Source organism: Pantherophis guttatus, chromosome 4 (assembly GCF_059756535.1).
Source record: "Pantherophis guttatus breed Tessera chromosome 4, ASM5975653v1, whole genome shotgun sequence".
Classification (NCBI taxonomy): Eukaryota; Metazoa; Chordata; class Lepidosauria; order Squamata; family Colubridae; genus Pantherophis; species Pantherophis guttatus.
Window position 1 is genome coordinate 14450810 of NC_142066.1, and position 16837 is coordinate 14467646.

At 42.9% G+C, this 16837-nt stretch overlaps 1 protein-coding gene across 2 annotated transcripts in view; it reads right to left on the bottom strand.

Moving 5' to 3' along the window:
* Positions 1 to 16837, bottom strand: part of PFAS (phosphoribosylformylglycinamidine synthase) — a 78083-nt gene that overhangs the window by 21620 nt on the left and 39626 nt on the right. For both annotated transcript variants that reach the window (XR_015734180.1, XM_087893828.1), the window contains exons 11-18: positions 16150 to 16278; positions 15291 to 15364; positions 13447 to 13603; positions 12302 to 12363; positions 6908 to 7069; positions 4680 to 4805; positions 2075 to 2206; positions 757 to 987 (exon numbers count right to left, since the gene is read on the bottom strand). Coding sequence is in view for 1 of the 2 variants with exons in the window: in XM_087893828.1 (XP_087749954.1) it covers positions 757 to 987; positions 2075 to 2206; positions 4680 to 4805; positions 6908 to 7069; positions 12302 to 12363; positions 13447 to 13603; positions 15291 to 15364; positions 16150 to 16278 (1073 nt within the window). In the remaining variant the exon portion in view is untranslated. The remainder of the gene's footprint in view (positions 1 to 756; positions 988 to 2074; positions 2207 to 4679; positions 4806 to 6907; positions 7070 to 12301; positions 12364 to 13446; positions 13604 to 15290; positions 15365 to 16149; positions 16279 to 16837) is intronic.

The following is a 16837-nucleotide window of genomic DNA, read 5'->3' on the forward strand; positions in this document are numbered from 1 at the left end:
TCTTTATAGCGTAACTGCTATTCTAATAGCAAATCCTTCATCAAAGTTATTGCATTACATTCTTGATTAAATTATCTTTCCATCGATATACAATTTTATGGTACTACTCCAAAAAAAAGTGGTGTTATTACCTAGTTTTAGAAAATACACTTTTCTCGAAAGGTTTCCACAATTTTGGCCATTACTGTATGTTCTCAGCATACCCAATGAGAGAAATACCTGCCTCTACCAAGGATCAAACTCAGAGCCTCCTGATTCCGAGGAAAGAGCTCCGCCTCTAAGATACCGCACCATTCTTCCTCCTAATTAGGATATTGCTGTGATATCGTCAAAATCATTACATTATAATTATTGCAGAAATAAATCTGTTCTTTCTTTTGTTCCAGAAATCTTGCTTTTTTCCTTGTAACTGGAGCATCCAACATAAATTAATTGTTTCGGTCTTTTATTTTTAAACCCCAATGCACATATCAGCGCTGAATTTAGCTGGGTCTGTTAATCTTGGGGAACATTTTTGGAGAACAGAAAAGCTTTAATAAGTTTTTTTTTCTGGTTATCTTAAGTAATTTAAGCATTAGTGGAGCTACAGACATCTAGAACAAGTCACAGTGACATCATTGTATGTCGTGTAAGATGATGTCATGCTGTGTGTGATGTCACTTCCTCCCTTGGTCCCGCCCTGAGTCCCTGACAAAGTAGAACAGAAGCGCGGGAGGGGGCCACAGATTCAAAAAGACTGAAGAAGGAGGGGCTTACCTTCAGATCGGTGACCCGAGCAAAGACCAGATTGGTGAGGGCTTCTCCCACGGCCAATCGGGCACTGGCTGCAGGGTTTATAAGCCCTTTGATTGGCTGTTCCCCAAGAGCAGTGGCTCCTCCCACCGTTTCAAAAGGGGAAAGGGCCACCACAGCCACATCCGCCAAGGGTGTGTGGAGGGGACCGACGCACTGTTGCTGGGCCACCAGCCCCGTCACCGAACGATCAACCTATGCCAGGAAAATGGGAAACAAAAAAAAAAGAAAGAAAAACGGGAACAAATCAGCAGAAAAAAAAGCAATATATACCGTATTTTTCGGAATATGATACACTTCCCTTCCCTAAAAGAGGGTGAAAATTTGGGTGCGTCTTATACACCGAATGTAGCCCCGCCCACCCACCAGCCCCCACTCTTTGGCCTCTGCCTCCCAGCAATTTGCCTCCTTGCAGCAAACACCCCGTTTCAGTTTCAGCACAGCCTGATTAGCACAAGCAGCTGATTGTCGGTTCGATCGGCCTCCTGACCATCAGCTGTTTCAGGCTTCAGGGATTGCCATTGCCTATTGCCGCCTCAGTGCGCCTCCGTTGTTGGCTGTTTGCTGCAAGGAGGCAAATTGCTGGGAGGCAGAGACAGATTTTTTTTCCTGTGCTAATCAGGCTGTGCTGAAACTGAAACAAGCTGTTTGCTGCAAGGAGGCAAATTGCTGGTAGTCAGAGACAGATTTTTTTTCCTGTGCTAATCAGGCTGTGCTGAAACAGAAACTGAAACAGGCTGTTTGCTGCAAGGAGGCAAATTGCTGGGAGGCAGAGACAGATTTTTTTTCCTGTGCTAATCAGGCTGTGCTGAAACTGAAACAAGCTGTTTGCTGCAAGGAGGCAAATTGCTGGGAGTCAGAGACAGATTTTTTTTTCCTGTGCTAATCAGGCTGTGCTGAAACTGAAACAGGCTGTTTGCTGCAAGGAGGCAAATTGCTGGGAGGCAGAGGCAAAAAATTTTTTCTTGTTTTCCTCCCCCAAAAAAGTAGGTGCGCCTTATAGTCCGGAGCGTCTTATACTCCGAAAAATACAGTAAATCTTTTCTGCATCTAGCATCTGCATCTGTCGTAGCAGGTTCCTGGTTGGTTAAAAAAAAAAAAAACTAAGCAGATATAGACTTGGCGGTCTGTGGAGTGGAGACCACAAGGAAATCCCAAGGTTATAGGCTACCTTGGGAAGTTGGAAACAGGTATCAATAAAAGGCAGAGCTCTTAAAGCTACACAGATGGGTCTGTAGAGGCAGCCCAACCCAAGAAAGCCCAACGTGATCCAGACACTGACCTTGTTTGTCAGGTAACGTTTACTAGCCACTGCTGGGAGCTTCAGGACGAGTTGAAGGGCGTCCACCACCCTCAGGGCCTTAGGAATATCCAGAGGGCGAAGGGCTCGGTTTACACGGTTTAAAACAAATTCCTGGGTGGTGAGAAGAAAAACACGGCATGCATAGCGTTATTAACATCACTGGAATATTCCTCTCTGTTCTTTTTTCTTTTAAGTTTACATATTTTTATTAGTTTATCTGAATAGTAGCTGGACGCCCAGGCTTCGCTACAAAATTATATGCTCGGGCTTGATAAATTGACACTTGCAGCCGGAAACTTAATGTAGAATGTGTAACTCCGTAGCATCAGTGTGTGTTAATATAATGCAACTGGCAGTTGGAACAGAGGGGGTGGGGGAGTAGAATGTCCCAGCCCGCAGCATCCATCGGTATTCATCTGGCTAGCATCCTGTCAGTGTGTGAGAGAGTTGAGCGGTGTTTGGAAACTCAAACAGTATTTGCTGTGTGAGCAAGAAGGAGACAGGAAGGAGGCTGGGCGTGGCTTAGGTCAACTGTTCTGTAGTAAAGCTGCTTGCTGCTGTGAAAGTAAAACTGAAAGTGAAACTCCTCTCCTCTGCTTGTGTTTTGCATTTGGAACAGATTTCTTTTGAGGTGGGGAGGGGGAGTACAACTCCTTAGCATCAGAGCGTGTTAATCATAATATAGGAAATACTAATGCTCTGATGGTCATTTTGAAAAATCCTTTCTTAGTGAGCACCTAGAAGCCAAGAGGAGCATACATGGAAAATTTCAAGTTTGTAAGCTTTACGGTTAATTTCATGATTAATGCGTAAGTGGTTTTTGCTTTTATATATATATAGATTAAAATACAAAGAAAATAAAAAATAATAATGGGAAACTAGGGGAAGGAAGAAAGGGAAGAAGAAAACTCCATGGGATTTATGTAAGAACTGCAGTGATTCGTTTAACAACCGTGGAAAAAGATCAGGTGGAATTCACCGAACTGCCCTGCTTAGCGACAAAAATTCTTGTACTAATAGTGGACGTAAGTTAAAGAAGATCTGTAATTGGATCACGGTCAAACCACAATCCTTCCCTTCCCAGACAAAGAGGTAGTTGGCTTGTTTGGGCAGAGTGTGGGTACACAATCTGGTATTTATCATGGTCTACAGTGGTGGCCAAAATTGTGGAAACCTTTTGGGAAAGTGTATTTTTGAAGTTTGATGGCTAATAACACTTTTTTTTTTTTTTTTGGAGTTTCAAGATAATCATATTCCACTGCTGGAATGGCCTGGGAATAGCCCAGACCTTAACCCAATGGAAAATCTATGGAGCCGACTAAAGAAACTTCTTAGTCAGAAGCGACCAAGCAATAAAACCCAGTTAATAGAAGCCATCATTCAATCTTGGTTTCACATAACAGCTGCAGAACTGAAAGACTTGGTTCATGGGAAGACATTGTAAGGCTGTAATTCATGCTAAAGGTTACCCCAACTAAGTGTTAACTGACGTGGTGATAATTTTTGTATATCTCGTTTTTTTCTATGGGGATCATTTCTGTATATCTCGTTTTTTCTGTTTTTCACTTTTCTTCTTTATACTGTAACTGCTATTCTAATAGCAAATCCCTTAAAAGTTATTGCATTACATTCTTGATTAAATTATCTTTCCATCGATACATAATTTAATGGTACTACTCCCCAAAAAAAGTGGTGTTATTAGCTAGTTTTAGAAAATACACTTTTCCCAAAGGGTTTCCACAATTTTGGCCACTACTGTACAGGTAATGTTCAACTACCCTATATACCATACAATTTTCCTAGCGACCATTTGAAGTTACAACGGCCCTGAAAAAAAGTGATTTAATGGCCATTTTTCACACTTATGACCGTTGCAGCATTCCCCATGGACACGTCATTAAAATTCAGACGCTTGACAACCGATCCCTAATTATGACGGTCGTAGTGTCCCAGGGTCATGGGATCATCTTTTGCGACAAGCAAAATCAATGGGGAAGCCAGATTCACTTAACAACCATATTACTCACTTAAAAACTGCAGAGATTCACTTAACGACGGTGGCAAGGAATGTCGTAAAATGGGGCAAAACTCACTTAAAAACTGTCTGGCTTAGCCACAGAAATGTTGAGCTCAATTGTGGTCCTAAGTCGAGGACTACCTGTACTTATGAATCAGTGGTGGTATTTAGCCGGTTCGCACGGGTTCAGGAGAACCGGTAGTAGAAAAAATGCTACTGGTTTAGCTGAACCGGTATTTCCAACGATCACCCGTGCCGTGCAATTTATATTTGCTAGAAAGAAGGAAACCCTGCTTTCTAGAGAATCTAAATGGCATGGCACAGCTGTTCCCCCCCTCCCTGTTCTGCTTACCTTCTTAAGCCTCCTTTTTCCACGCTGCGCGGTAGCAAACCTCAGAGGATTTCACCACTGGTATGAATCCTCCAAACTTAACAAATTCCTGAAACTTGGTCACATCCCTCAAGGAGAATTGAGTTAATCTGTCTTCAGTATCCCTGGTTGAATGTTAATCGGATCTTTTTTCTTTTTTTTTTAATGCTGGGAGACTCATTTGTGCCCTTCCGTACCTTACGTGGCATCTTGCCAAGAACCCATTCCAGCTTCAAGTTCACAGGGGTGTCCCTTTCTCCTGTATCGTATTTGTCCACCTCTGCCGTACTTGCTGGGGACTTTGTGTCATCTACCAACACAATCTGTCAAGAAAAAGAAGACGAGGCAACTTCAAAGCAGATTCACACACAAGGCCAAGCTTTAGGATTTACTGAACAATCCATCCGTGATTTGATTCTCTTTGGACCTGTTGTGGCCTGCCAGCGGCCAGCAGAGCTGGCAGTAGATTTGGACAGTGAGGAGGTTGGGGAGGAATGTGGGCCAGTCCTGGAGTCTCGGGAAGGCTCGGACGAGGGCTCTGTGTCAGAGGCAGAGAGGAGGCCAGGGCCATCTGGTAGTTATGTGCTGCCTCCAGAGACTCCGGAATCTGACATAAGCGAGGCAGAAGAACAGTGTGAGCCTGTTCCCAGTGTGCACATGAACAGAGCTGCCAAAGGCAAGAACAATTAAGAAAAAAAAGGGCGACTCGGGAGTAAGGCTTGGAGATGATTGGCCCTCCCATAAGACATAAAAGAGGAGCAAACGGATGTGAGCCTTTGCAGGAAGCAATTAGTTCATATAGTCAATTCAAGCTCTGAGAACTCTGTTCGTCTCTGTGCTCCATTTGGCCTTGCAAAACTAATTGACAATTAGGTCTCTGGTAGCATTTCAAAGGAGATAAAGGTGGGTGCTTATCAACATTACCCTGAAAGACTGTGTCAACTCGAGCAGACATCTGTCGGAATCTTCACAGACTGTTTGTGAATCATTATGGGCTGTGAATGACCGTAATTCACAGCCGTCTCAATTAAAGAGGTTTTTCGGGACTAAGATTGTGATATATGCTTTCTCAGGAACCCTAGGTCAGAATAGGACCCTGAAATATAGTGTAGGATTTACCATAGCTGGGATCCCACAGTAAGCTACGCCAGGGGTGTCCACACTCGGCAGCTTTAAGTCTTGTGGACTTCAACTCCCAGAATTCCCAGCATAGCTTGGCTGGGAATTCTGGGAGTTGAAGTCCACAAGTTGCCAAGTTTGGAGAGCCCTGAACTAGGCCCAGAACCAGCCTACTAGATGCATAATGAGTGAACTGAAGAGTTCAAAGGACTTTCTCTCAAATTATTTCAGTTTTTTTCTTTCTGCCCCTTTATTCCTTCATATTCACTTTGATTTTTACCTCCCAGTCTGGTCCATTCTATATTTTCAGAATTACAGGACTACCCGTGCATGTTCTTAAATTGTGAGCCACCTGGAATCATTTGCTGAGATGGGTGGCTATAGGAAATGAAATGAAATGAAGTGAAATAAAATATCAAATCAAATCAAATCAAATCAAAAAATCAAATCATAAGCAAAAATAATAAAATATAAACTAAACTAAAATAATAAAATATAAAATAAAATAAATAATAAACTAAACTAAACTAAAATAATAAAATAAAATAAATAAACTAATATAAAATATAAAATATAAACTAAACTAAACTAAAATAATAAAATATAAACCAAACTAAACTAATAAAATATAAACTAGAATAAATAATAAACTAAAATATAAAATATAAACTAAACTAAACTAAAATAATAAAATATCAAATCAAAATCATAAACTAAAATAGTAAAATATAAACTAAACTAAAATAATAAACTAAACTAAATAATAAACTAAACTAAAATATAAATAATAAACTAAACTAAAATATAAAATATAAACTAAAATAATTAATAAAATAAAATATAAAATAAAATAAAATAATATATATAATAATAAAATAGATAAAATAAAATAATCAAATAAAATAATCAAATAAAAGTATTTAAAACGGTACTGTACTCCGAGCTCATTTGGAACCATCCCAGCCAGCTTTTAACAAGCAAAGTTAATGGGGGAAGCCAGATTTGCTTAACAACCGTGTGATCCACTTAACAACCGTGACAAAAAGATCCTAAAATCAGACGTGACTCATTTAACTGCCCACCTCGCTTATCAATAAGAAGTTCTGGTCCCAATTGGAGTCTAACATGGGCATTAGGCTTAGAAAGGTCCTAACTGATCTATCAGATAGGGCCTCCCAAATACTGAGAGTGGCAACACTATCTTCTGGTCTACTCTCTCGTTTCCTACAGAAGGATTTCCCCCGCCCTTTCATTTGTGCCCAACCCAATAGATCGATGATCCTCTATGCGCCAATTTCTCTCTCACCTTCCCATCGCCCGTGATTTTGCCAACGAAGTCAACGGCGCATCTCTCGCGGGAAGCCAGGCGTCGCAGAAAATCAGCTCGGCGTGGCTGAAGCAGGAGCGCATTCGATTCTTGATATTCGGCCCCCCAGATTTCCAAAACACTCAAAGTGGGGTCTCCCAGCTAGGAAATGAACGAGAGGGAGAGATTGAGAGAGAGAGAGACAGAGAGCAGGCTAAACTCCGCAGAATCTACAGAGAGAAAGAAGGTGCAATGAACAGTAAAGATGTCCTCGACTTACAACCGCGACTGAATCAAAGTTTCTGTTGGTCAGTGAGACATGTTGTGAAGTGAATTTTGCTCCATTTTATGGCCTTTCTTGCCACCATTAATTACAGTAGTGGCCAAAATTGTACAAACCTTTTGGGAAAAGTGTATTTTTGAGGTTTGATGGCTAATAACACCACTTTTTTCCCCCTGAGTTTCAAGATAATCCTATTCCACTGCTGGAATGGCCTGGGAATAGCCCAGACCTTATCCCAATTGAAAATCTATGGAGTTGGCTCAAGAAACTTGTTAGTCTGAAGCAACCCAGCAATAAAACCCAGTTAATAGAAACAATCATTCAATCAATCTTGGTTTTACATTATAACAGCTGCAGAACTAAAAGACTTGGTTCACTCCATGGGAAGACGTTGTAAGGCGATTACCCAACTAAGTATTAACTGACATGGTGATAATTTTTGTACATCTCATTTTTTCTATGGGGATAATTTTTGTGTATCTCGTTTTTTCTAAGTGCTTCACTTTTCTTCTTTATAGTGTAACTGCTATTCTAATAACAAATCCTTCATAAAAGTTATGGCATTACATTCTTGATTAAATTATCTTTCTGTTGATAATTTTATGGTATTACTCCCCCCAAAAAGTGAGTGTTATTAGCTAGTTTTAGAAAATACACTTTTCCCAAAAGGTTTCCACAATTTTGGCCACTACTGTAAAATTAGAATTAGAATTATTAGAATTAGAATTAGAATTATTGGCCAAGTGTGATTAGACACACAAGGGATTTTTCTCCAGTGCATAAACTCTCAGTGTACATAACACAATAGTGTTAGATCATTATCATAGTCATTGTAAAAATAGATTCATCATAAAACATTAGTGGTAGTCATGGATACAAAATAAGCAATCAACATAAATCATACTAGGATACTAATTAAACAATTTAAATCGTAAGATACAAACAACAAAGTTACAGGCGTAAGAAGGTAAGGAGATAGGGAATAGGGAAGATGAGAATAATGATGATAATACTATCTTTCTAGATAGTTCGACAGTGTTGTGGGAATTAGTTGTTTAGCAGAGTGATGGCATGTGGGGAAAAATTGTCCTTGTGTCTAGTTGTTCTGACGTGTGGTGCCCTATAGCAGGGGTCACCAACCTTTCGGACTTCAGGAACCGCTAAATTCATAATTTTAAATCCCGTGATGATCTGCCTAATGACCGGCTGGGTGGGCGTGGCCAGGTGGTCAGGTGACTGAGTGGGCGTGGTCAACTTGATGTTACTCACATCGAGGGGTGCCTTGACGGCCTCTACTCGCCCCTCCCCTCCCAGCCCTTCCTCGCTTCTCCACCCAGGCTCCTTGGGCCCCAACAGGAAGCAGCTGCAGGAGCTAAGCAGCCACCATGAGAAAGAGTTGGCAAAACAGCTGGCTCAGTTCAAATTGGATCTGACTGAGAAGGAGGCTCAGCAGAAGCACCTCACTGAGGACTAGGAGCATAGGCTTTCCAAGCAGAGGGAAGACCTGTGGGAGTGCAAGGCCAGGTACCGGCACCTGGAGGCTCAGCGGGCTGAGATGGTCAGCCACTTCCAGGCCATGATGCAGTCCCACTGGAACGAGGCCCTCCGGCTCTTTGCCACCAGTGCAACTTCCCTCCAGCCTTCACCCAAAGCCCCACACCAGGAGGCTGAAGCAGACCCCAAGTCGGAATTTCTGCCCCCCTCCGACCTGCACAAAAAGACCCCGAAGGAGGAGACTCTCTGCAGCAACACAAATGTTCATTGCACGTATCCAGACTAATGACCATAGTTTGAGGATCCCTGATTTAGTGCAATATAAAAAATGCAAATAATTTTTCTGCGGACCACCAAAATTTTCTCGCGGACCACCAGTGGTCCATGGACTACCACTTGGTGACCGCTGCCCTATAGCGTCGTTTTGAGGATAGCAGTTGAAACTGTTTATGCTCAGGATGTGAGGGGTCTGTAGATATTCTGACGATCAGGCAAATCTGCTGGGATCGCCAGAGGCTTTTAAAGGGATTTTTTTTTCCTACAACCTCCTCGGCTGGAGAGATTGCAGGAAAACATGCTTTTAGAAGCTTCTGACAATCAGGCAAATCTGCTGGGATCGCCAGAGGCTTTTAAAGGGATTTTTTTTTCCCTACAACCTCCTCGGCTGGAGAGATTGCAGGAAAAATGTTTTCAGAAGCCTCTGAATGCGAGTGTGAAGATACTACGTATTTTCATATATGGTGGACATGCAAAAAAATTAAGGCTTTTTGGATAAAAATATGGAGGATTATTCAAAATATTTTAAAGAAAAAGATTAAATTTACACCACAGTTTTTTTTTTTGTTGGGAATAGTTACGGATTGTACTGTAATAGAGACTAAGTTGGTTTTGAATTTAATAACAGCTGCCAGGTTACTGGTGGCACAGTATTGGAAGAAGGAAGAGCCACCTACTATTGAGGAATGGACACTAAAAGTCGTGCATTTGGCGAAGATGGCAAAAATTTCATCATATCTTAAAGACCATTCAAACGAAAGATACATATCGCAATGGAGAAGATGGATCGACTATATTCAAAATAAGTATCAGAGTAAGAAGATTCATATAGCTTATGAATGAAACATTTTTAATCCTTAGTTTATAGGGTTTTGAACTATAAGGAGTTAAAGTCCTAGAGAGAATTTGAAGTTAACAATTTGTTAGCATATTTTAGTTTTATGTTTGTGAATGCTATACCCTGTGCTTGTTCTGGGAAGTCTAGGGAAGAGGGGGGGGGGAAGGGGGAGGGGGAAAGGATGGGTGGGAGGGCAAGAGGGGAGGGATGGGGTGAGGAGGGAAGGGGGGGAGAAAATGTTTGTATTTCCTATAAAACTTTTCAATTTAAAAAAAAAAAAAAGCCTCTGAAGATCCCAGCTGAGCCGTGCGATCATCAGAGGCTTTTTTTTAACTTTTAAAAGCATTTTTTCAGCCGAAGAGGTTGTAGAAAAAATGCTTTCAAAAGTTAAAAAAAAAAAAGCCTCTGATGAGGTGGGCGGGATAAGCAAGCGGCGACAGGGCTGGGGACCGGTTCGGGGGCGTGGCCAGCCAATGTTATTACCGGTTCTCCGAACTACTAAAATTTTTTACTACCGGTTCTTGCGAACTGGGAGCAACCCACCACTGACAGGTCCTCAACGGAAAGCAAGTTGGTAGCCATTGTTTTTTTCTGCAGTTCTAATTATTTAATTAATCTAATTCATCACTGCAGTTGTAAAACTAGTAACACAGTTGCTAAGTAAATCTGGCTTCCCCCCTGACTTTGTTTGTCAAAAGGGGATCACATGATCCCGGGAGAGCACAACCGTCATAAATACGAGACAGTTGCCAAGCATTTGACCATGTGACCGCAGGGATGTGGCAATGGTCATTAATGGAGCCTGGATAGCTCTGCAGACTAAAAGTACTGTAATTTAACACCAACTGCCTGCAATTAAAGTAAGTTCGAATCTTGCCAGGCTCAAGGTTGACTCAGCCTTCCATCCTTTCTAAGGTAGGTAAATTGAGGACCCAGTTTGTGGGGGCAATAAGCTGACTTTGTATAAAATATACAAAAGTATGAAGGTTATTGTTTAGTGCACTGTAAGCCGCCCTGAGTCTCCGGAGAAGGGCGGCATATAAATCAAATTTTAAAATAAAATAAAATAAAATAAAAAGTGTGAAAAAAAAGGGTCGTAAATCACTTTTTTCAGTGCCGTTGCCACTTCGAACGGTCACTAACAAATGGTTGTAGGTCGAGGACGATCTGTACTGATAATAATTTGTGGAAGAATCTCCAATCAAGCGTGGGTTTTACCTTTCATCTTAACCTGGGTTTTCATTCTGTTTGCATCCTTTTTATTTTGGGGGGGGGAATCGCTGCGGTCCAACTAGCGAACCCAAAAGAAGCAGACACTCGGGATCTTTGAATTCCCCAAAGTATAACTTTATTGGATACACCAGGTCTGTCAAACTCCCGGTCTGTGGGCCGGATGCATCATGTGCTGGCCGTGCTTATACCTGGTTTAGTGAAGTGGGGTGGAAGGGGGAGAGTCCAGATATGTCACGTGACCAGGAGTGGGCTGCTCGGGATTCCTAGGGGTTTGGGAGAACCTCTAGCTAAGATTCTGTGCAGTTTGAAGAACCCCCAAATCCCACTCCTGGCTGACCCCGCCCACCCCTCCCTTCCCAGGAGACCTCATGTGGCCCCTTTTGGAAGCAGGTAAGTGCAGGGCACATGCAGAGGCTTAGGGAGGGTGATAAACGGGCTACTGGAAGTTCGGGAAGGCCAGAAACGGGCCCGTTTCTGGCCTCCAGAGACTGAGGAGGCCATTTTCGCCCTCCTGGAGGCTCCAGAAAAACTTCTGGAGCCCGGGGAGGGCAAAAATGCCCCCCCCGGCCGTGGTGCAGGAAGCCGAGTAGGCCACGCCCACCATGGCCACGCCCACCCAGCAACCAGGCAGAGAACCCTTTGCTAAAATTTTTGAAGGCCACCCCTGCACATGATGCTGCCACGACAACGTGAGTTTGACACCCCTGGGATACACCATCTTGGAACTGCAGAAGCAAAACCAGCTCTGATTTTCTCGCGCAATAGCTCACTTAGCTTTTGCGTGAGAAAACCAGAGCTGGTTTTGCTTCTGCAGTAAGTTAAACAATAGATTCCCCTTCTCCCCACCCCTGGGTGTTCACATTGTCCAGCTATAAAACTTCTTTTGTTATGGGAACCGTCCATATCTCCATCTAACACTTGCAGTAGTGACCTTGACGAGTGGTTCAGGCTCTCACGGCCCGTAGACAAAAAATTAGCATTCCATTTGCCCTCTCCCTGCTTCCATTTGAATGGCAAGTTGAAGAGCAATAGATAGAAGCTCAGAAGAAGCAAAATGATTCAATCTTGACGCAGATATTGGGGATCAGGGTAGATCAGGGGTGTCAAACACATGGCACACGGGCCAGATGCATCATGTGCTGGCCCTCCCCAACCCCATTTTAGGGAAGGAAAAAAAGGTTGTGATATGTCACGTGACGACAATATGTCATCATGAGTTTGACACCCCTGGGGGTAGATCAACCACTGCAAGGCTTAAGCAAAGACACACCTGGAAACGACTCGCGTAGATAGTAGCTCCTGCCGGCTCGCTCAACTCCTTCAAGACATTCCCTTAAAAAAAAGAGAGAGAAAGTTATTTAGAACAAGGGGTCTCCAACCCCCAGTCCGTGGACCGGCACCAGAAACCAGAAAACATCCCAGAAACCAGGCCACACAAACCAGCGAAACCTCATCTGTGGGATGCAGGCAGCATGAAAATTACCGTTACGGTTTGCAATAACACTGCTGCTTAGTTTAATAATGTTTATAATTTGATGATTCTAATGCTTTCTATGTTATAAGCCACCGAGTCATTGGACCGGAGATAGACAGCAAATAAATTTCTAAATAAATAAATAGATTTTTAAATAAACAAATACAAATTTGGAAATAAATACATTTCTGAATAAATAAATTTCTAATTAAACAAATAAATAAATAGATTTCTAAATAACTAAATAGATTTTTAAATAAACAAATTTCTAAATAAATACATTTCTGAACAAATAAATAAATTTGTAAATAACTAAATTTCTAAATAAATGACTAAATTTCTAAATAACTAAATAGATTTTAAAATAAACAAATTTATAAATAAATACATTTCTGAATAACTAAATTTTTAAATAACTAAATAACTAAATTTCTAAATAAATAACTAAATTTCTAAATAAATGACTAAATTTCTAAATAAATAAATTTTTAAATAAATAAATTTCTAAATAAATAACTAAATTTCTAAATAACTAAATAGATTTTAAAATAAACAAATTTCTAAATAAATACATTTCTGAACAAATAACTAAATTTCTAAATAACTAAATTTCTAAATAAATAACTAAATAGATTTTAAAATAAACAAATTTCTAAATAAACAAATTTCTAAATAAATACATTTCTGAACAAATAACTAAATTTCTAAATAACTAAATTTCTAAATAAATAAATTTCTAAAATAAATAAACAAATTTCTAAATAAGTAAGTAAATACTTCTGCGGTTTGGTCCTTACAGGTAGTCCTCGAGTTATGACCATAATGGACCCTAAGACATGATATTTCTTTGCGGCGGTCGTAAAGCAAATGCAGTCATTAAGCGAACCCATGGTTCGTGACGGCTGGGGCACCCCAAAAATCCTCCCTTCTCCCATGCTCACCATTGCCTCCAGCACCCTGGTCATGCAAACTGCAGATGGGGTTGTTCTCTCCGCTCTCTACGCATCCCCTCAGCACCCGGTTCATCTTCTGTTCCATCTCAGCGTCACCGCGTTGCACGGCTCCAAAATCCAGCTCGCTGGCGTTGTCGCCCTGTACCTAAATGGGCACATGAGAGGTTGGCAGGTGGGACCTGGGCCACAACGGGAAGAGTACAGGTAGTCCTCACTTATCCCAAAGGTGCTTTTTTTTCAAGAGGCAAACTGGACTATCTGGTTTTCCTTTGAAGACCTTCCACTTTTCATCCAAGAAGCTTCTTCAGCTCTGACAGGATGGTGGGGAATGGAAAGATTTATACTATCCAGTCAGAGTGCGCCTAGTGTGACTATGTGAGACAACTCAGAAGCAAATACATTAAACAAGAAGTTTGTATGTAAATAGTGGTTTTATCTACAAAGACTATATACCAGTGGTGGGTTGCTCCCGGTTCGCCCGAATTCGGGTGAGATGGTAGTGGAGGCTCTGCCCACCTGCCCAGACATCATCAAAAACTATCTGCGCAGAAGCGCCGCACGCTCGCAAAGCGAGCATGCACACCCGTAAAGCAAGCACGCGCGCCTGTAAAGCGAGCACGCCAGTGGTGGGTTCCTCCCGGTTCAGCCGAGCCGGTAGCGGTGACGATATGACGTCACTGAACCAGTGCAGCACCATACCAGCCTCCTCGCTGTCGGAATCAACTACTAGCTGCACAGGCCACTGACGGGCCACAAAACATGATCTCAGCAGGCTTATAAAGATACTTGCCCTTCAGCAGGGAATCACTGCCGTCGTTTAGCGAGTCACAATGTGACCGCAGCAGGCTTAGGGTATCCCTTCCCTTTCTGTCACCGTGGTCATTCGGCGAGATGTCACGTGACAGCAATTTGCGATTTTACTGCTGACTCGCTTGCCAGAAGCCAGTTGTAAAGTCTACAAATGGTGATCAGATGACCAAAGGGATTGCTGCTATGAGGATTGGTCAAAAAGCAAGGGATTTTTTTCATAGGTCGTAATTTTGAACGGTCGTTAAACGGGGCAGGCTGTGAGGGAGGACTACTGTAGCTTTGACACCACAGGTCCAGAAGTATAAGAATGGTGGTTAGCATCTACTTCCTGCCTCTGCTTTCTTAAATCAAAGATGTTGAAAGAAATCTAGAATAGAGAGTGTCATGCCCCCGTCGAAGGAGCGGCTACGTTCACTTGGGAGGAAAATGGGGAGGAGCAGGCCCAGCCAGGCCAGGGCCTTTCAGGACTGGCTTGTAGGCAGGGAGGAAGTGGGGTCAGGATGACCAGGAGCGGCTAAGCAGTGAACATGAGGGACAGAGCTCAGGCGATGAGCAAGGACCACCCTCTCCTGATCCTCGAGCACAGAGAGTGGAGAGAAGGCGAGAACAGCGCAGACTCACCCGACTACTCGGGAGGAGAGCGCCCCTTCCCTCTTCGAAAGACACACCTGGGGACTGAGCCTTAAGGAGATGCTGTGGGGAGGGGCATTTGTCGAGAACAAACGTTGAATTCATGGAGTGTTGAGTGCTGACATTTGAACTGTCCTGGATTCCTTGCATTCTTTCTGGATTTCTTGCTTTGCAGCCATGGTGCGCACAGTGTTGGGCTGGACTATTTACAGACAGAGGGTGCTTGAGGTGTGCATGTGTGTGTCATCACTTTGCTCTGGGACTTGCCAGAAACGTGGGGGCGCTTGGGGAAATTTGAAGCAATAAAGGGGCGGTTTGAACTGCCAGCTGCCTGGAAGTTATCTCTGTGCCTTGCCCCGGGTCAACGCAAGAAGAAAAGTTCCTCAGTTTACCTGGATGGAAGACGCAGCTCCTCCTCCGACCCCAATTCGGTAGACAGGCCCTCCAACCTTCACCACATCCATCCCTGGGGAAAAAAGATGAAAACCACAAAGTGAAATTTCGGACTTGGAGACTGAATTCAGCTTGGGGTTGCCGCTGGCTGGAATATAGGTAGTCCTCAATTTACGACCACAACTGAGCCCAACATTTCTGTCGCTAAGTGAGACATCTGTCAAGTGAGTTTCACCTCATTCCTTGCCACCATTGCTAAATGAACCCCTGAAGTTGTTAAGTTAGTAACATGGCTATTAAGTTATGGCTTCCCCGCTGATTTTGCTTGTCAGAAATTTACAAAAAATAAATTTTACATGACCCCGAGACACCACAAAGGTCATAAATAGGAATCAGTTGTGAAGGGTTTGAATTTCAATCACATGACCATGAGATGCTGAAATGAAATAATCATGTCACTTTTTTTTCAGTGCCGTTGTTAACTGTGATAACGTTGTAACTGTGAAAGCTTTACAGTTTGAACCGTCACAAAATGAAGTGCTGTTAAGTTGAGAACGACCTGTAGATTTGGGATACAATCAGGGGTGAAATCCAGCAGCTTCTGACAGGTTCTGGAGAACCGGTAGTGAAAATTTTGAGTAGTTTGGAGAACCGGCAAATACCACCTCTGGCTGGCCCCAGGAGTGGGATGGGAATGGGGATTTTGCAGTATCCTTCCCCCAGGAGTGGGATGGGAATGGAGATTTTGCAGTATCCTTCCCCTGCCATGCCCACCAAGCCACACCCACAGAACTGGTAGTAAAAAAAATTGGATTTCACCACTGGATACAATACGCTACAATCCTGAAGAATTCTTACCTGGCTGGGGAGTTTCCTTACGGACATGTATGTCTTCAATTGCTCCAATGCCTCCGCTGAACATGATGGGCTTGATCCATTCGTGCCGGTCCCCGTCCCCCAGGCGCATCCCGAAAGAACGTGCGAACCCTACATCAAGGAAGACGGGTGAATTTAAACAATGGCCCTTTCCCACGCAATCTCGCACATGCCTCCAGTTTATAGTGTGGGTGGTTTGAAGATGTGTGGACTTCAACTCCCAGAATTCCCCAGCCAGCCCAATATACATGGAATTCAACTCCCAGAATTCCCAGGAACCCAAGCTTCAAAATGCGTGGACTTCAACTCCCAGAATTCCCCAGCCAGCCAAAGCTTGGTGACTTGAAGATGCGTGGACTTCAACTCCCAGAATTCCCAGGAACCCAAGCTTCAAGATGCATGGACTTCAACTCCCAGAATTCCCCAGCCAGCCCAAGCTTGGTGGTTTGAAGATGCGTGGACTTCAACTCCCAGAATTCCCCAGCCAGCCCAATATACATGGAATTCAACTCCCAGAATTCCCAGGAACCCAAGCTTCAAAATGCGTGGACTTCAACTCCCAGAATTCCCCAGCCAGCCAAAGCTTGGTGACTTGAAGATGCGTGGACTTCAACTCCCAGAATTCCCAGGAACCCAAGCTTCAAGATGCATGGACTTCAACTCCCAGAAT